General features: G+C 45.3%; 1 protein-coding gene across 2 annotated transcripts in view; it reads left to right on the top strand.

The window, feature by feature from the left end:
* Positions 1-20,880, top strand: part of BLNK (B cell linker) — a 76,494-nt gene that overhangs the window by 45,313 nt on the left and 10,301 nt on the right. For both annotated transcript variants that reach the window (XM_040486011.1, XM_040486012.1), the window contains 8 exons: positions 135-295; positions 4,810-4,891; positions 5,877-5,948; positions 12,852-12,921; positions 14,683-14,710; positions 15,556-15,598; positions 17,839-17,923; positions 18,352-18,383. In XM_040486011.1, the coding sequence (XP_040341945.1) occupies positions 135-295; positions 4,810-4,891; positions 5,877-5,948; positions 12,852-12,921; positions 14,683-14,710; positions 15,556-15,598; positions 17,839-17,923; positions 18,352-18,383 (573 nt within the window). The remainder of the gene's footprint in view (positions 1-134; positions 296-4,809; positions 4,892-5,876; positions 5,949-12,851; positions 12,922-14,682; positions 14,711-15,555; positions 15,599-17,838; positions 17,924-18,351; positions 18,384-20,880) is intronic.

Below are 20,880 nucleotides of genomic sequence, written 5' to 3'. Positions count from 1 at the left end.
GTCATTTTACGCTTTTAAGGACTGCCTGGAATAATTGTTTGTGACTACATAGATGTGGGTGGTTTTATACTTGGGTGCAGGGAATGGTCCAGAGCCCCCCTCTCATTTTCTATTTTGTCATTGTTCCTTTCAAGACAATCGATCAAGCCAGAGGCAGTCTCCGCCCTTCAGCAAGACACTTCCAAGTAAGCCCAACTGGCCTTCGGCAAAGACAAGGCTGACCTCCACTCTGCCGGCCCTGACTTCTCTTCAGAAACCTCAAGTCCCACCCAAACCCAAAGACCTTGAGGATGAGGTAACCGAAATCTGTCCTGAAGGCTTCCCAGTCCGAGTGGAAGGCAGGATGCAGGGGGGAGGGGGACCGGCCAGGACCGTCTGGCGTCTGACATGCCTTCCTCCTCCTCGCCCACCCCTCTAACTCCCCACCGTTAATCCCAAAGGTTTTCTTCTCTAAAAAAGGCATGTATGGCCTTAGTTTAAGCATGTTCATTCCCAGGGCGTACGGGTGATACCAGCACTGGATCTGTGCCCCTCTGATTAGCCTCTTCGGGGGTTTCCTGTGAATCTTCTCCTTCCTCCATAAATTTCTCTATCTTTACTCTCCTTTGCTTCTCTGCCCTGCCTCCTCGCCACTTCTCCACATTTCTCTTGCAAGGTGCACAGGAGCGCGGGAGGACAAATAACAGAGACCCTAGTCGTCAGGGACCCCACACAACGGGCACAGGAGCCCGCACCTCACTTCCCCCTGGCAGCCCTTGCCTCTCACCCCCTTTTCCCTCAGCTGCCGCTACCCAGGGACCCACCTTTGCAGATTGTCCAGGACTCGACTCTGGGTTTCACTCATCAATCTCCCCTCTGGCAGCACCCAGCTTTTTATACGTCTTATTCCCTATGGAATTGCTCCTATTTGAAAACTAACCGGTAAACTCATTCAGACTGTTGTAGGAATGACTGATAAGGCCTAATATGTTGTGGCTCCCAGAGGTCCGCGCATTGTAAATAAGGGCAAAGTGAAGCCCTCGAACTTAGTCATCAGAACAACCCTATACCAGAACCCAGAAACAAGATCACAATAAAGGCAACTTCTAACCATAATCTTACTGCAGCTTTTGAAGAAATGACTTGTTTCTAAATGCCTAGAGGTGATAAAACCTATAGTGTATAAATATGTTGTAAAAACACCTTCATTTCCACCTTGATATAATTTGTAGCCCAGCAGGGGAGGGAAAAGAGAAACTTTACTTTTTTTTTTTTATCTTTATTTTTCTTGAGAGAGAGACAGGGTGTAAGCAGGGGAGGAGCATAGAGAGAGAGAGACACAGAATCCGAAGCAGGCTCCAGGCTCTGAGCTGTCAGCACAGGGCCTGATGGGGGGCTCGAACCCACGAACAGCGAGATCATGACCTGAGCCAAAGTCGGACGCTCAACCGACTGAGCCACCCAGGTGCCCCAAGGGAAACTTTTAAATAAAACAGTGGCAGCATTTAGGCCCAAATTCCTGCTTTGACCCGTATTAGCTGTGTGACTTTGGGCGAGCCAGATAACCTCTCTGAGGCTCGGTTTTTAATCTCTTCAGATTATTTTAAGGATTTAGTGTTAGAACAGCACTAACTACAGTGCCTCACCCATAGAAGGATTCCCTGTGTCGTATGTTCCTTTCTAGCATATTCTAGATTCTTTACAAAATCCAATTTTCTAGTTTCTCCTGAGAACTGAAAGCCTGGGCAACACTGGGTCAGTCATGGCCTCAAAGCCGCTGAGCCTCATGGCAGTCTTCCAGCTCAGCTGTGAATCCCTGACCTTGTTTCCATTGGTCATAGTCCCCACCACTCGTACAAGGCATGAACATGCCCTTCCTCTGCACAGTCCCCATGTCTCCCTGCCTGCCTCTGGAAACGTTTTACTTTATGACTTTACTCTAGGGACAGTTTAAGTTTAAGTCAGAAAGTCAGCTGACAGAGAGAGAAAGGAGGTTTGCCAGTCCTCTGTCTGTCTGTCTGTCTGAGAGGTGATGCTGACCTTTTGGGGTGAGAAGAGGGTGGCAGGAGGAAGCTGACCGGGGGACAGGATGCAGAGACCAGCTGTTAGGGGCTCACTGTGAATTCTTTCAGCGCTTGGCAAATCTATATGAAGATATAAATTGAGACACAGAATACAAATGAATACTGTGTGTGTTATATAAGGCTCTCCATTTCTGTGAATAGCTGAGAGCGGACCCCCGTGGGGAGAGGCAGAGTTTTGCTAATAGTAGCCTTGTGGAGGTGGCTCAGGCAAGTTTGAACCAGTGGGAAAAGGAGAAGTATGGAGGCGGCTGCATTCTGGAATGGGCAGATGGACAGTCAAGATAAGAAAGAGGTTAAAAACGAAAAAAAATAGGCCAACATTAAGATCTGGCTGAACCATTAGATAGGAAAAGAAGAAGTCAAGCACAAGCATAAATAACTAAAAATACTTAGCTCTGCTGTACAGGTTACAGGAAAAGTATGGGGTACAGGCTAACCAGAGAGCTGGGGAGGGAGCAAAACACGGGAGGAAGAAGCACCTGTGCCCTAATGACACGAGTGGCCGTCACTTGAGTGCTAGGTGTCCACTGGTGTTCGGAGCACTTTGTATTCATCCCATTAAACTCTCCCAAGAACGCTACGACATCTGTACTATTATCACCCCCATTTTACAGATAAGGAAATGGTACAGATGAGGCGCAAAGGGGTTGAAGAACTTGTCCGAGGTCACAGAGGCCAGGTGTGGAGGTGAAGAAAGAGATGAGAAATAGCAATTACGAGGAGAGGGTAGAAATAAGACAGAAAAAGAAGGGGAAGGCAGGCAGGTCCTAGAATGTAGTGGATAAGAGTATGGGCGCTCGATCCTTGAACTGATACTTGAACCCCAGCTCTTCTACTTTTTACCTATGAGGACGTGAACCAGCTACTTCACTTCTCTGGGCCTCAGTTTCTTCAAGTTTCTTCATCTTGAAATGCAGCCGATAGTAGTACCTATATTATTGGGTGGTTCTAAGGATTGAGTGAAATAACACATGTAGAGTACTCAGATGAGTGCCTGGCAGTAAGTGCTCAGTAAATGTTCGGTTTTTGTTTCTCCTGGTATCCTCCTTGGCTACCCCCAAGATGGGTGGTAAAAACCACATTTGGGATCTGATCATCTCATTTGCTTCGTGTCAGCATAAAATCACTTCCTCCCCTCATTTCTGGTCAATTGATCATTGACAAGGTTGCCATGACCATTCGGTGGGGAAAGAATTGTTTTTTTAAATTTTTTTTTTAACATTTATTTATTTTTGAGACAGAGAGACACAGAGCATGAACGGGGGAGGGGCAGAGAGAGAGGGAGACACAGAATCGGAAGCAGGCTCCAGGCTCTGAGCCACCAGCCCAGAGCCCGACGCGGGGCTCGAACTCACGGACGGCGAGATCGTGACCTGAGCCGAAGTCGGACGCTCAACCGACTGAGCCACCCAAGCGCCCCAAGAATTGTTTTTTTAAAAAAATGTGCTAGGAGACCCGTATATCCACATACGAAAACATAAGAGTGGCCCCCGTCATATGATAGACAAAAAGTAACCAAAAATAGATCATAGGCCTAAAGGTAAGGGCTAAAACTATAACATTCTTGGAAGAGAACAAAGGTATAAATCCCTACAACCTTGCATTAGGCAGTAGTATCTTAGATACATCACCAAAAGCAGAAGCAACAACAGAAAACTTAGTTAAAATGGGCTTCAAAATGTAAAGCTTTTGTGCTACAAGTGACACCACCAAGAAATAAGGACAACCTACAAAATGGGAGAACAGTCTTGCAAATTATATATTTGATAAGAGGTTTCTGTCTAGAGCATTTAAAGAACCCAACCCAATAATAAACCCAATAATAAAAAAGACAGACAACCCAATTACACAAATAGGCAAAGGAGTCGAGTAGACTTTTGCCTAAAGAAGCTATAAAAAGGGGCAGTAAGCATTCAAAAAGAGGCTCGACCTCATGAACCATCAGGGAAATGCAAGTCAAAGCCATAATTAGATACCACTTTACATCTCAGGATGGTTCTATTCCAAAAGGCGGACAGTCACAAGTGTCGGTGAGGACGCGGAGAAATCGGAGCGCTCGCACACTGCTGGTGGGAACGAAGAGGGTACAGGCACTTTGGCAAACAGTCTGGCAGTTCCCCAGACTTAAACACAGAGCCACTGTACGACCCAGCAATTCCACCACTGGGTATATTCCCGAGAGAAACGTACATCAACACAAAGACGCGCACCAATGTCCACAGCACCATTATTCATAAAAGCCGGAAAGTGAAAACCACCCAAAGGTCCACCCGAATAATCAAAATGTGTTATATTCATATAACGGACTATCATTTGGCCATACAAGTGAGTGAAAGACTGATACATGATACGTGGTTGAAACCGGAAATTACTATGCTATATGAAAGAAGTCACAAAAGACTTACCTGTCGTGTGACTCCATTTCTAGGCAGTGCCCAGAATGGGCAGCTCTTAGAGACGGAAGGTAGATCAGTGGTTGACTGGGTCCGGGAAGGGATCGATGAGAAGTGACTAATGAGCGCAGGGCTCCTGTTTGGGGGGGATGAAAATGTTCTCAAATTAGATTAGGGTGATGCTTGCACACTCTGCGAATATACTAAAAGCCACCCAACTATACACTTTACAAAGGGGAACTTAATGGTGTGTGAATTCTGTCTCAACAAAGGTATTTTCAAAATCCTTCCTCCCCAGACGATGAACGTGGCATGTACGGCCTCCTTCTCACTCGTTTCCGTACTTCTTCCAGGCTGATTATGTGGTTCCTCTGGAGGATGAAGACGAAAACTACATTCATCCCACAGAAAGCAGTTCACTCCCAGCTGAAAAAGGCAAGCGTTTGCAGTTTTAAGCGCCCGAACGCTTTTTGCGGTGGATGGGGGCACGCAAGGCTGTCTGGTGACAAGCACCAACAGGGGGGACAGAAAGTCCGGGCCCAGGCCTCTCTCCTCTGTGGTCACGACGTCTGCCTTCCGTGGGGGCCGAGCAGAGGCATCAGGGAGAGACCCACCTCTGTCCCGCCCTTGGTCCCCCATGCCCTTCCACCCTGTCATACTCCCACCTCCAGTTATGAAGGCAGCTAGGTTCTTATTTAACTGTCCTCACGTAGAATGGATTTCTCATAAAACTGAATCCTCACAAAGCCGCAGGCCACCGTGTTGGCCTCACGAATATGGCACCGGAACAGTTTCTGCAGAGGACTGAAGAAGGAGCGAAATATGCCCGACTCTTTACATGTAGTGCTATCCCAAGCGATGAGAAACGTTTTGTTTGTAAGCCTTCCGTGGTGTAACAGGTGCAATTACAAGTGATCTTTAGAAGCCGGTGCCACATACCCTTGGACCGGGAGCAGAGCGGGGTGTGTTGACTCTGGAGCGAGTCACTGTGGAGAACATGATGCCTCTTCAAGTAACATTACTCACCTGATAAATGAGTCCAAAGTGGTCATTCCCTGTTTTTACTCTGCCATTCTGTAGCAACCCCCTCTTGCACTCCCCAAATATTGCCAGCAACTTCAAGGCCCTCCTGAGCTACCCATCACCATGAAACCACAAATAGATATTAAATTGCGCCCCCAAACCCCACAGAATCCAAGAGATTGATTATTCCCTTAATCATTAATACATTTACTCTAAAGATGCTTCTTCGGAGAAGGCTTCTTTTCATGGCTTGTGTGTTGAACAGTTGTGTTTCCCGTTCTTTACAAATTCCCACGATGCATTTTTCCATTTTTCCATAAGTGTGAATCTCCCTCAACAAACTGTATTTATCATTGTTATATATATATATATATATGCATGTATTTGTGTGTTTAAGCTCCCACGGTGAATAGATCTACGAAACCAAATAACGCATCAAAGCCAGCCTCTCCTCCTGGGACAGCGTCAGGTAAAGTATAGGCGTGATTCGATGCTGTGTGTGTGTGTGTGTGTGTGTGTGTGTGTGTGTGTGAAACGATTGCATCTGGGGGGTTGGTTTTTAAATCTATTCCAAACAACACAAACAACTCAGATCCAGTATTAAGAAATAATCGCTTGTGTTTCCAAATTTCTTCATAAATTGTGACAGAAGGTCTTGTGCTCATCCTCATCCACTGTCTCGTAGCACCTATGTTGAGGGGCCCTCTCCCCCATATCCCAAGGCCTCTGTTAGACAGTCCTGGCTTTTCTCCTACTTTTTTGGGTACTTTTCTGGCTCCTTCTTTCCCCCTCCCCTGACTGAGGGTGTCTTCACTGTTCAGTTCTCAGCCCTCCACTCTTCTTTCAGAATATTGTGGTGGTTAAAAGCTTGGGTTTGGGACCAGACAGACATGGGTTGGAATCCCGGTGCTCCCAGTTACCAGCTGTACCACTTTGGGCCCGTCCTTTGCCTCTCCAATCTTCAGATTTTCTCCTCCGTAAATGGAGATAGTAGCCCCTGCCCTGTGACAGGAGAATTCTGGAATTGTGCCCAGGAAATCTTTAATGCGGTGCCTGGCACACGGCACATGCTTGGGAAAGAATATTCTCTTTCACTTCTTTGGGGTCCATCCATTCTTCTGGCCTCAGTGCTCTTGTCCAAGCCAATAATTCTCTGGTGTGCAACTTTTTAACTATAAATAAGCTTTTTAAAAATGTTTATTTTTGAGAGAGAGGGAAAGAGAGAGAGAAAGAGAGAGAGAGAGAGAGAGGGATGGAGGGGCGGAGAGAGGGAGACAGAGGATCCAACGCGGGCTCTGCGCTGACAGCAGAGAGCCTGATGCGGGGCTCAAACCCACAAACTGTGAGATCACGACCTGAGCCGAAGCCAGATGCTTAACTGACTGAGCCACGCAGGCGCCCCGTGGTGTGCAACTTTGACCTAATTTCTCTTCTGAACAACTTGACATACCCAGGGCCTCAAGCTCAATGCCTTCATCAGCTCTCTGCCATTAGGATGGTCCTGTTCCTCTGTGCATGTCGGCCTCCAGGTCACATGCCTGAGGGCCTGTGTTCTTTCCAAAGTCTGCCATTTCTTTTTCTTGAATTTGCTCTTCCGTTTTCGTTGCCACTACCTTAGTCTAGGCTTCCTTTACTTTGTCACTTCATACCTTCTGTCTCCTGTGTTCGAGAGTCCACTTAGCCATACCCTTGCCTTTTGGCTCTCTCCTCAGTCACTGAGATGAGTTTCTGAATGCCTCCAAATGCTGCCAGTTTTGTTTTCTATTAATCTAGTATAGCTGTATTTTAATACTAGAGGCACCAGAAGAAACCAAACCTGAACAAGAAAATAATTTCCTGGTTATGTGACTGGTGGACACGGACGGGAAGAAGTACAGGAAGAGGAAGGAAGTGAGATAATTTGGGAGGGACGAAACCTGAACAGTTAGAATGAGTTTCTGAGTTTGCAAACAGCAGTTTTCAGAGATGATTTTTATAAAAGGAATGTTCAGGCTACTTGCCTGTGTCTCTGTATAACTGTCCACTAGCCTTTGAAGACTACGGATAATGCCCAGATAGGCATGATGAAAATGCTAAGGCTTCGATTGGTATTTCTGTCCGCACCATGAGAGTTGCCTCTGCTAATGGGTGCTGCTTTTGGCTCTTTGATGGCTAAGAAGGTACTTGGTGAGGATCACACCGTGAATTAGGTGCAGGGGCAATGTCTCCCTCTACTCGATGCTCCATACAGAGAAGCACAGTTTCAGGACAGCACAGACTCCAAAGCCAGAGGGCTCAGATCTGGATTCCGACTTGCGCTAGGTGCCAGACTTCAAACAAGCTAAGCAATCTGTACGTTTCTTAGTTTTCTCCTCTGAAAACATGGGAGGAGAAAATGGCACCTATGCCTAAGGGAGCGTGAAAATTAAGTTGAGTAAGCTCTTTGTTATTATTATTACCATTCTTTGGAATCCTTTGTTTAGCATGTCTTAATTCGTGACCAGTCTGGCGGAGTGCCCTGTACACATCCCAGGGAACAGTTGTTTCTTTCTTTCTGCATAAAGTTTTACCCTGCATCAGAGTGTCTCAGCCTCCACACAGTTGGTATTTAGGGCTAGATCATTCTTTGTTGTCCTAACTGCCCTGTGCACGTGAGATGTTTAGCAACATCCTTGGCCGCCTCTGCCCCAAATAGGTGCCAATAACATCATCTCCCCAGTAGTGATAAGCTAAGGTGTCTCCAGACATTGCCAAATGTCCCAGGGGCAGGAGGGACAAAATATTCCTAGTTAAGAACCACTGGTCTAAACAAACTGAAAGACTGACATTTTTTAGTGATTTATTTCTAAACGTGATTTAGAGCCTATTTGCAGCTTTTGTCAGAAGAGGGTAGACAGGGGATGCCCCTCTGAACTTCCTCTAAGTAAGTAGCATTTAAAAAGGGATCTATCTGCTAATTTCCTAAGATAGGGAAGGAGTTTGGGGAATTTACGATTCCCTGTTAATATGCAAGTTGAATGTTACCTGTAAGCCAAACTGTTCTGAAATTGTTAAATTAAATCTCTTTATTTGGTAAGAGCTCATACAGGGCCTGAGAGTAAGCGATGCTCCAGCTGGTGTGCAAGCCCCACTAATAATACCAGGATTTCTAGAAGAGCTAGGAAAGAGTCGGAAATCCCGAGGGCTTACGGTGCCAACATTGGGATTGCTAAGGATAAGAAAACTTGCCAACGTTGGGGCGCCTGGGTGGCTCAGTCGGTTGAGCATCTGGCTTCAGTTCAGGTCATGATCTCGCAGCTCGTGGGTTCGAGCCCCGCCTCAGGCTCTGTGCTGACAGCTGGGAGCCTGGAGCCTGCTTCAGATTCTGTGTCTCCCTCTCTCTCTGCCCCAACCCACTCGCATTCTGTCTCTGTCTCTCTCAAAAATAAATAAACATAAGAAAAGAAAAGAAAAGAAAAGAAAAGAAAAGAAAAGAAAAGAAAAGAAAAGAAAAGGAAAAGAAAACTTACCAACATTGTATGTAGAACCAAAGAGAGGATGATACATAAAATACATGTGGTAGAAGGAAAAACTGAGAGTAAGTCGTTTTCCTAGTCGAGAACTTTGGTAAGCACCAGCCATGCAAACATTAACATCATGTTTTGCTCAATACAATGAAAACAAAGCTGATTTTTTTTTTCTTATCATTATGCTTTTGGACACATCTCCCTCTGTTGCATTTCCAATTTCTCCTCTGGAGTATTGCAGCCAGGAATTTGGCTTCATCAGAAAGCAAGGATCCTGGACACAAAGAGGGGACCAGGTTGTCCCCCCCCCAGCATGCCCCTAGGTCTGACCTCAGGCCCAGAGCAGCAGAGAGCCGGTCTATGAAATAGGACAGTCATTCTGCATCTTCCCACGGGCATCCACAAAAGCACCGCTCAGTTTCACCAATCTTTCCTGAAGTAAGGGAGAAACAGCAGGTGAATCTGACCTGCCAGATCAGAGCCCACAGTAACACTAGGAGGCATTGGCCAGAGAGGAAAGGTACCCACCTGGCTTGAAACTCAGGTAGCCTTGCTTTTCAAGCCCAGCCCTGCCACTTAACCTCTCTGGGCCTCCGTTTGCTCCATGTGATGTTATGTGACGCTTCGAGATGGCACATTGAAAGTACCCGCAGTGCCCAGCAGTGCCCAGCACCTGGAGACACTGTGGTGGTTGGTAGCAAGATGCTAAAACAAAAATAGCAGTAATCATATTTACTGACCTTTGTGAGTTATAATTTACATATAAAACTCACTTGTTTTACATGTATACTGCAGGATTTTTTTTCTATTTTCAGTCACTTTATTTATTGTTATTATTTTTTAAGTATAATTTGTTGTCAAGGTAGCTAACATACAATGTATACACTGTGCTCTTGGTTTCGGGGGGAGATTCCCGTGATTCATCGCGTACATGCAACACCCAGTGCTCATCCCAACAAGTGCCCTCCTCAATGCCCACCACCCATTTTCCCCTCTCCCCTGCCCCCTCATTAAGCCTCAGTTTGTTCTCTATATTTAAGAATCTCTTACGGTTTGCCTCCCTCTCTGTTTGAAACTATCTTTTCCCCTTCCCTTCCTCTTAACTTCTGTTAAGTTTCTCAAGTTCCACATATGAGTGTAAACATATGATATCTGTCTTTCTCTGACTGACTTATTTCACTTAGCATAATACCTTCCGGTTCCATCCGTGTTGTTGCAAATGGCAGGATTTCATTCTTTCCCATTGCCAAATAGTATTCCATTGTACATATAAACCACATCTTCTTTATCCACTCATTAGTCGATGGACATTTGGGCTCTTTCCATAATTTAGCTATTATTGATAGCACTGCTATAAACATTGGGGTGCATGTGCCCCTATGATCAGCACTCACGTATCCCTTGGATGAATTCCTAACAGTGCTATTTCTGGGTCATAGGGTAGATGTATTTTTAATTTTATGAGGAACCTCCACATTGTTTTCCAGAGTGGCCGCACCAGTCTGCATTCCCACCAACAGTGTACTGCAGTATTTTTTATAAATCATTACATTTACAGAGTTTTTCAACCATCACTACAATCCAGTTGTAGAAAATCTCCTTGCCCACACCAACTCCAAAAGATCCTTTATGCCCATTTTTGGTGAATGTTCTTCCCACCCCCAGCCCCAGGCAACCACTGATCTGCTTCCTGTTGATGTAGATTGGCCTTTTCTGAACATCTCATATAGCTGGAGTCATATAGTAGGAAGCCTTCTCCCTCTGGCTCTTTTCACTTAGCGTAATGTTTTTACCTCAAGTACTTTCAGTCCCTTTCCAGAAATATTAGTTTATATTTGGCTAATTCTTTACATTTTCCAGGTTCCCCTCTCGTCTTACCACCATAACTGTGAGCTAGGTACGGGCGTGGTTGTGTCCCCATTTCACAGTGGGGGAGACTGAAACGCAGTGACTTGTAAGAGGTCACCCAGCCCATCTGGTGGCAAAGAAATAACTAGAACCCTGTCCTGGTGTGAGACCATGGGTTTCCCACCGACACTTATGGTACCACCACAGGGGAAGGAGGCATGCTCCTCCCTCTCTGATAGCAGAAGTTATTTATGAGCGAGGGCGGGGGAAGGGTCATGTTGGCAGACTGAAGATGTGAAGGGAAGGGAAGCTCCGTAGAGAAGCCAGGCAGTAAAAATATGACAACCATGTACCCCAGGCCAGATGAGCCTTTGGCATCGAAAGAGAGGGAAAACCCCAGGGAGGAAGTTCTGACTCAGACCTTCTTTCTATTTCCTTACTTTTCGGACGAGCGTTTTCCCCCCTCCGTCCCTGAAACCCTCCATCAAGATCTATGAGTAGCCAAGGGTATTTTAATAGCATCAGTCAGGTATTAAGAATTTGAAGGACAACATCCATTTGGTTGGTTCACCAACCAGTGAGACACACTTGGACCCACACTTCATATTCAGATGGCAGTTTATTGTCATATGAAATGGTAAAAATTCTGAACATAGTCTCTTTTGCAAAAGTTCTTAAAAGTCACATCAAGATTGGGTTAACATGTAAGTGAGAGTCCTGTGGAGGGCCGTTCCGGGCATTCGTGGAAACTAGTTCTGTGTAAGGACTGTGTGTAGAAAAGGAGTGGATGGGCTCTAAGCGAAAGCCTGAAGGCCTCTCTCTCTCTCTCTCTAAAGTACATGAGAATGAGCTTTATGATCTCTATTTTTCATGCCTGTGGAGGCCTTTTTCTTTTTTGTGTTTGGCGTAGGTGGTCCTGTGAGGTGAAGCTGCATGGCGGGCGTATGTCTTCATGTTGCAAATTCCGAGGGGGCAGAGGCCTATCTCTGCGTCTTCACCTCTTCCACAACCCCTGACACAGTGCTCTTCACGTACCAGGTTCTCAGTAATTCTCAGTAGGCGATTACTGCCTCAGCACTCACCGATACGTGCTTTATCTCGCAAACTAAAATAATACATACTGAGGGCAGGTCCAACCTATATTTCCAGAGCATCCCCTGTAGGTCCAGTAGGAACTGTGGGCTTAGAAATGTAGTCGTTTCTTAACAAAATGGGTATTCGGTTCACTTTAAGTCAATAAAGCGCTTTTGTCTCACTGGGCCGTGACGGCCAGGCAGGTGAGCATCACCCTGAGAGAAGGCAGCCAGGAGACGTGGAGGGGAGCTGGCTTGGTGTCTGGCTCTCTCCCTCCTGGCCTGCTCTGTCCTGATGGTGAAGCTCTGCCTGCCTCCGTTCCTCCCTCATGACCGTCTGCCCCCTGCCTTAGGTAGCGGGAGGGCAGTGCGGTGCAGCAGATGAGGCCCGCTGGGTCCCTTCTGTGACTCTGGAAGATGCGATTAGGCAGTAGCTTGTTACTTGTCTCAATCTGTCTGTGCAACGGGCAAAAAGGCCTGAGAATTCAGAGATGAATGAACAGCCTGTGAATGTGAGGTTCATGTGGGCTCGTAGTGGGAGTGGTGGGTCTGTCACGTTGTCCCTGGGCACTGCTGGTGTGCACATCTGTGCAGTGTGTGTGTATATAGATGCAGGTATGAGCTCTTGGCTCCTTCCTATAGGAACACTGGGGGGCTTTCACTGAGCCCACAGAATCAGGGGTTCTGTGCTTGTGTCATGGAAGAGAAGGTCATTTAGAAATATTAAGATGGAGTCCCTACTTCTCATTCTGGTTCTGAGCTTATAAATTGCCATCATTTAGATATTTCATCACCTTTGCCTATAGGCTTTCCCCAATAGCTTCTGTGTAACCCCCTCTACATGCTTGACTGAAAAAAACCAAAAATGTGCCTACATCTCTGAGCCTGCTGGAAAGGCCAGCCTCACTGTGACCGTCAGCCCCAGGTTCAGGACTTGGAGACTAACCTGTGTGTATGTTTGTGCAGGTCGTAACAGCGGGGCCTGGGACGCCAAGTCACCTTCTCCTGCTGCGCCGTCCCCAATGCCCCGGGCCGGGTGAGTACCTGCTGTGGAGAATCAGCCCTGTGAGATGTGAGTGGACGCTCTCCACCACTGCTGTGGGCAGGGCCTCCTGGAATCCACAGAGCGGTCCTGCCTGAGAACCCGGGGGGGGGGGGGAACGCGGGGGCTTTTTCTGCTATTTCCCTCCAGAGGAGCACAGCGGCCCAGGCTCAGATACAGGTGCACCTCACGTTACAGTAGGTGTGTTCCTAAAGGGTGTGGAAAACAAGCCCCACTGCCCTGTTCTCCTCCTCCGCTCCCCTGGCATGCTAGTCAGACTACGGGTCTCCTGCTGAAGTAAAGAACCAGCAGTCTTTCCTCCCCTAAACTCTTAGTTAAGTCTTGAGTTCATTGACCTGTGTTCCGAAAGACAGAAGCTCCAGCGCCTGAATAATTTTGAGACCCACGAGCAGGTTTCATCTTTGCTTTCTACTCCTCCACTTCTCTTTCGAGTAGTTAATGATATGTAAACAAACACGTGTACACCCAAGAGCACACACTGGATTGTTCCATCAAAGGCCATACTGCCGAGGTTCCTTTCAAAGGTGAGATAAGAGAGTAATACTTTCTTATTGAATGTAAAAGAGCTTTGTAAACTGCTAGGTGCTGTAACGTATTAATATCACAAACAGTGACCCCCATAATTTTATATTGATTCAATAGGTTATTTTAAAAGCCCGCTTAAATATGTACAAAGCTGGCCTGCATGATTATAATCTTGATTCCACCTCTGTGGAAAGCAAAGAAATTCTTAGGTTCAAAGGTTTATTGACCAAAATTTCTCCCTTGCCTGAGTTTTATCACTTTGGGCAAATTACTTAATCTCTCTGAGCCTCAGTTTCCTAATCTCCAAAATGCAACAATAATATCCATTTTAAAAGGTCACCGTGAGGTTTAAGGAACATGAAAAGCCTAACCCAGAGACAGGCACTTGGGAATTGTTAGTGTTCTTCCTCCCATCTTCCAGCTCTGAGCCAAAAACAAAGAGAAAGAGACCGAGAAGGAGAGAGAGAGAGAGAGAGAGAGAGAGAGAGAGAGAGGAGGTGACAGTCTTTAAACACAGAAAAGAAGTATACACTTTTACAATATTCGATTATAATCTCTACTGGAACCAAGCTGAGACAAGCCCCTACAGGACCACAAATCACAGTGGTTTTCACACTTGTGTTGGCCTTCGATTTCTCTGTTCGGGATGAAATCCTAGGTAAGTGTCTAGTAGAGAATAGTCACCTGAGGCAGGACAGCAGTGGGCAAGGAGGGGCGCTGGCTGCGGTTCCACCTGCTGGGCCATCCTCCTATCTCCACTCGCGTCCATACGCTGTAGCCCGAGCTTACCCTTGGAGGATGGGAGGTCTCTGCGTCCATACTTTCAAAATACCGAGTCTAGTCCTCATTTTACGGACAAGGAAACTAAAGCTGCAACCAGCCTCACAGGCGAGAGAAAGAGGCCTGAGGTCACAGAGCAATCAGCAGCGGAACTGGAACAAGAACTCAGCTATCCTGACTCCCTGGCAACTGGCGCTCCCGTTTATCCCCAGTTAACTCTTAGCCATCTGTCAGTGGACTCTATCTGAAGCTGGGAGGATCAGGTCTAAATCCCCATTCCATCCCCCTCTGCCCTTGAAGGGTAGTCTCCCAACACACTCATATCATGTTTATTATTCTAGTTTAAACTGAAGAGTGAAATGATGAGCAGTCAGCTCCACTTTATCTTTGTTATGTTTTAACAAAGCCCAATCTCTTTTTATCCTCCAGGAAAAAACCAGCTACCCCACTGAAGACAGTAAGTTAATTTTGCATTTAAATGTGTTTCATATTTCCTGCCATGCTTATTCTTATTCCCTTATTTAAAGTTGACAGTGCTTCCAGCTAAGGTGAACACAGCAATTTTAGCAACTGAAGTTGCCGCCCAGATGCTCCAAGAGAAATTTAGCTTCCTCAGTTAGCCAGGGAAGAGGCTGCATGGGAGGAGCTCATCCTCACTTAGCCCCAGGGGCGGGAGGGGCGGGGGGTGAGGGGCTTCACCGAGTGTGAGCAGCAGATCCAAGGTGGCAGCCGGGCTCCCTTCCTCCCCTGACATCTGCCTTCCCCATGGGGAGCGCCTGTGTCTGCTTTCCATCTGCCGGCCTGGGGGCTAATGGTGTATCAGGCACACACAGGCCCGACTACACTTGGATTCTGGCCAGAATGTGGGGAACCTGGGCCAGCCCACTGTCTGAGGAAGCCCCCCTTGACCTAGTGCCTACTCTGTAACCTGACATCTGCAGTCACGTAGCAAACACTGAGGTGGGGCCCTAAGACCAGAGCCAGAGGCCACTTTCCCTCTGTGCAAGAGCTACTGGCCAGCAGCTACTGGGGGTCACGGCATCCGTGAGCCTTGTTGACAGGGCACGGAAGTCCCTACACCAGGGCGACACTGCCCCTTCCGTGATACACTTCTAGTCCATTGCTGCTTATTGCAGATGTTGGGCTGGGAACTGGGTGCTTTTTATTGTTGTTCTTGTGATTGAAACAATAGCTATGCATCAAAGAAATGCCCTCCCCAAGTACTTATTTTAATCATGTTGCTTTGACATTTATTTCCACATCCCACCGTAGTGAATATCCTTGCCTATTTTTTTTTAATAGACTCCACTTACACCTCAACAGAACGCTTCAGCTGTTTGTGAAGGTAAACCTGTATTATTCTGAAGGATGAGTATGTCCTCTCAAAGCTATTTTAATTAAGGATTTGTACATAAGTGTATTTCTAATTTGCTTTGTCTACTTATAAAGCAATTGTGAATATGAAACTCGGGTTTCTAAATAAAGTGGCCTTGGCTTTGCAACGAGCAGGAAGGACCTGAGATTTTGAGCCAGTGTCTTTGGGGCAAGGCTGTAGTCTACACGCCCCAAACCTGCCTGTTTGGAGACATATGACTTGCCAGACACGGATCCATGGCTTTACATAGATATGAAGACTTATTTAGAAGCATTCATGTATTTTAGAAACAATAGCTTAGTTACAGTAATGAAACTTATAAAAATCTGTTTATCTGAGCAAGTTCTTTTGCTAAGTGTTGAAAGTAATGTTTTCTGAATTCAAATGTCTATTTTAGTACCTCACATCTTCAAATGTTTTTCTTCGCTTTATCGTATCCTTAAAACCTCACAAATACTTTTAATTGGAATTTTCCATTTAAAAAACTATCTGTATTTGAAAAATATTGGGGGAAATAAAAAAAAAAGAAAGAAGTAAGAACTATCCATGATCTCAACACTTAGAACACTATATAGAGTTAAAGCCCTAAACCGTCTAATTCTACAACTGAAGCTACCCAGCGTTAAAGCTGAGTATTCTCACCATTTCCTGAGTTCACATGGGCACATCCACATAAAATGCTCTGGTTTCTTTGACGATGGATGTTGGACATTTTCTGAATGTGTCCTACACCTCGCCTGTCTGCTTCAACTGCACCATTGTTTGTTTGTTTTTTTTTACATCTGTTTCCCACATCTTTCTTCCTCCAGGCTATTTTTTAGCTATCACTCCCTTTCTGCTATCTGGCTTTCATCTCCCTTTCCTTTGATGCTTTTGCCTCACTGTCCTTCCATACCTTACAGTTTTCTGTGCCTGTTGAGCAGGGAGCTCAAATTATAGTGGAGCCCTAGGGTGAGCCTCTGCAGGAAGTAAGCTCAACCCTGTGCAAATTCCATTGACTTCAGGAGCCTTTGAAAACCAGCCCAGAAGGAGCTCTTGGCATGTGCCACGCAGCTCCGGTGTCCTCATTCCCAAAGGGCTCCTAGTACAAGAGCTTGGCATGCTGTCTCTTTTGTGACTTGTCTCAGGGACAGAGGCAATAATCTTCCAAGCCCAGTGCAGGTGAACAGCCTCTTCTCACCTAGAAAGGAAACCTCCAGGACTGCAGAGACAAAGCAGGGTGGTCATCAGGCTGTGGGAACCAAGTGTGTTCATTGTTTCTCCTTCCGAAATTATCAAGTTGTAAAGTCATGAACAAAACATCTCACATGGCAGCTCAAAGTAGGGTGCCATTGACTTAAAACATTCTTCAGGGCCTCAAGGCTTCTGAATTTTGCTGCATTACATGAACCCCTCAAGTCTATTTTATCATTTATTTGAATCTTTGAGTTCATACTACTTTTACTCTTTTGGGGTCCTGTAACAGAAGACCCATAGTTCACCTTTCTTCCATGTGGAACACACACCCATAGACATACCGAGATTCTGACACACCCTAGACCAAATTTGAAGGAGAACAAAGCATTAAAATAATTTATCATCACATTTATCCATGGTCCAGCAGTAAAGTTCAACATAAATTCAGCATAAATTTCTTACATTTCAGGTTTACCCATTTCCCTGTGTACCAGTTATAACCCCACCCTTTCTTCTCCCACTCAGGAAAACACAATGAAATGCAAATGTGATTAACATTATTATCGGGATGACCTTGAATTTGCTCAGTTAATTTTGCAAAAAGAGTAGATTATTTGTAAACTCTCATATTTTACCTCTTATCAGTTAGAAATTACTTTTAACACCTCTTATGACTAATGAAGATAAACTAAGTGTGTTGCAACACCTGTGTGAGGGATACAGGTGTGGGTCAAACTTGTTCGTCTCTGGCTCCCACCTGTACTCACACATTTAAAGGTCCAGCCCCCGTGGCTCAGTCCCCATGTATATTGCCACAGAGCTGTGAGGTGTGCCTGCAACACTGCTGGGTAGGATGCCCGGTCCTAATAGTGCAAACACATCACCAGACTGACAGGTGCACAAACAGATGGCATCCTGGTGAAAGATGGGTTCATAGGAAAACATCGGACCAAATCCGTTTCTTCTCGGTTGATGTTGCTGGGTTGGGAACAGACATTTCACTCTAGTCTGATATGAAAACTTTCTCAATGCAGAAAAACCCATACCTGCTGAACGCCACCGAGCATCTAGTCACAGACAAGAAAATATGCAGTCATCAGTGTTTCCTCCTGCCCAGAAGTAAGAATCCCTTCCTTTAAAAATAAGTTTCCCTAACACCTGTATCGTTACATTGCATAGTGACATGGGCTTAGTGCTTGGTAAAGATCTGACATTCATTGTTTTGCAATTAAAATTTTTAAAGGTGTTAAGTAGGAAAGAACTTTAAAAGAACTTCTTAGACTCACAAAGATCTAATATTTGGGTTTATTGGTCTTCACTAAAATCTAACACTTTAGTCAAGGCCCTTCCTTTTCAAAAACTAAAGGGGATAGTTTTACTTACCTTGAAGGTTTTGGTGCCTTATCTGTCCTTCAATATGTTTTATTGGCCATTTGGGTTGACTCCTTTGTGATGCCCCTGCTCAGAGCATCTTCAGTGCAAGCAAAATGTCAGACTTGTTCGTCTTGTGCTTTGCCCTTTAATTAATCTGAAATTCTTCCTTGCAGACAAATCCATCACAAACCTGTACCTCTGCCAAGTAAGTATGGTGAAACATGAAAAACAATATCACGTTGTAGGTAAGGCTGGATCTTCATGTCTGAGCAACACTTCCAGCTGGAGGATCTTAGTGCCCTCTCTGACTTGTTTCCTTTTCTGTTAGATGGAGCCACAGTATTTATTTCAGGACACCTGAGTGGCTTGGCTGGTTAAGCGTCCAACTACTGATTTCGGCTCAGGTCGTGGTCTCTTAGTTTGTGATGAAGCCCCTCATCAGGCTCTGTGCTGACGGTGTGGAGCCGGCTTGAGATTCTCTGTCTCTCCCTCTCTCTCTCTGCCTCGCCCCTACTCACACTTGCATGTGCACTCTCTCTCTCTCAAAACAAACAAACAAAGATTTTAAAAAAGAATATTTGTTTCATGGAGTAATTTTCAAAAGTAAATAAATCTGACATCATTTTTCTTTTTTTAGTATTGATTCAATATTTTACCAGTCATACTGGGCATCTTTTATATTTAATTTTTTAATAAAAATAGTACAACTGTTTTTAAAATAAGATTAAGTACCTGATATAGTGCTTTGTATATACAAGGTCTTCAATAAATGATAGTTATTGAAATTAAATCTAAAAGACACTTTGATGCTCATAAAATATATCCACAAAAGCTACTCTAAAAATATTTGGCAAATAGCTGGATAATTTTCCCAAGGCAAATAGAACATCACCCTAAAAACATATGAAGTCAGACTTGTAGAACAGAACTGCCCAAACTTTGATTTCCCTTCTACTCAAATGTAGGAAAAAATGAAAAAACAAAACAAAACCCCAGTGTGCATGGGTAATTTGGAAGATATTCCAAAATAAGCAAGATTTGGTAAACATAAATAAAATAATTGTTATAAACAAAAAAATTATGTGCATTTATGTTAATCATAACATAATCAGGTTTCAATTAGATTTTTTTATTTATCTCAATAAATGAAATTCAAACATATATATAAAAGACATATGTATTCTTAAATTCTGAACACAAAGTGCAAATGGTTTGGCTATAGAAATGTTCTTTTTCACTGTGTAAAGCTTCATTATACTTTTTATTGTTTTTCAACCTAAATAATTCTTTCAACTGACAAATCCTTACTAACCTTCTGTCACATGCCAGACACTGTTCTAGACACAGGGTAGACAGCACTGAACAAAACAAATGAATCCCTGCCATTATGGAGCTTCTATTCTACCAGGGGAGATAGACAAAAACCAGAAACAACTGGATAAATCATATGCTATTGGGTAAATGTTAAAGTGCTATAAAGAAAAAGAAAGCAAGTTGGCAGGGGTAGGGTCACAGAGTAACGGAGGCAGTGGAGTCTGCTGTTTCGAATGGGGCGGTCAGGGCCTCAGTTGGAAAATGGGGTCTAATAGCTCCTCCCACAATGGGCCCGTGTGAGGACAAAATGAACTAAGATGTGGAAAGTAGAACAGGACTGGCACTTATTCAAGGGTCAGAAAATATCAGGCTTGAACTCCCCTAACTGCCCAAGCTACAATAACCACCAACCACCTTATACTGTGTGGCCTGGGAGAGCCTGACCTCCCACCCTCTGTGGCTGCGCCCACCCAGGAGTACTGTCCCGACCCATGAGAACGCACCCTTCCTTCACGCCCAGCCTTGCTGGGCCCGCCAAGCCATCACTGCCCGATCCTGTTACAACGGGTGGCTGTCGCTTTTGAACATCCAGGAGAAAACATCTAAGCCTGTTTCTCCTGCATGCTTCCCTTCCTAATAAAGGACAATTCTGGTTGCTCTGGTCAAAAACTTAGAGCTCCCCAGGACTGCTGGCTTGCTTGCTTGCTTTTTTAAAAATTTTTTTTAAATGTTTATTTTTGAGAGAGACAGGGACAGACAGTGTGAGTGGCAGGGGGAGCAGAGAAAGAGAGAGACACAGAATCCGAAGCAGGCTCCAGGCTCTGAGCTGTCAGCACAGAGCCTGATGAGGGGCTCAAACCCACGAACTGTGAGATCATGACCTGAGCCGAAATCAGATGCTTAGCCCACTGAGCCACCCGAGTGTCCCTCTCTTGTTTTCCTCACACACCTTCCAGCTATTCTTTCAAAATATAATTGATATCCAACCATCCACTGCCACCATCTGTTCTAGGCCATCATCATCTCCTGCCTGGGCTTGCAAGAACACCAAACTGGCCTCTTCTCTCTGCCCTTGCTTTCTTGGATCTATTTCCAGCCCTGCAGCCAGAGTGACCTTGTTGAAAGACAGGCAGATTACATTACTACTCTGTTCAAAACCCCCCCAAAAGCTTCCCATACCGTGTCTGTTAAGGCTCAAGTCATGCTAAGGGGTCCACCAAGTCCTACACCGCTGGTCCCTTCATTACCTGGTGTCTGACTTCATCCCTTATTTTTCTCTCCGTTTCCCTCCACACTCCAGGCACAATGACCCCCTCTCCATCCCTCAAACATGCTAGGCCCCTTGCCCTATTCCCCTTACCTGGAACACTCTTTCCTGAGATATCTGC

This window comes from Herpailurus yagouaroundi, unplaced genomic scaffold (genome assembly GCF_014898765.1).
Source record: "Herpailurus yagouaroundi ecotype Mexico unplaced genomic scaffold, PumYag 163, whole genome shotgun sequence".
Lineage (NCBI taxonomy): Eukaryota > Metazoa > Chordata > Mammalia > Carnivora > Felidae > Herpailurus > Herpailurus yagouaroundi.
The sequence above is the reverse complement of the archived record's forward strand: the minus strand, read 5'-3'. Positions and strand labels throughout refer to the sequence as shown.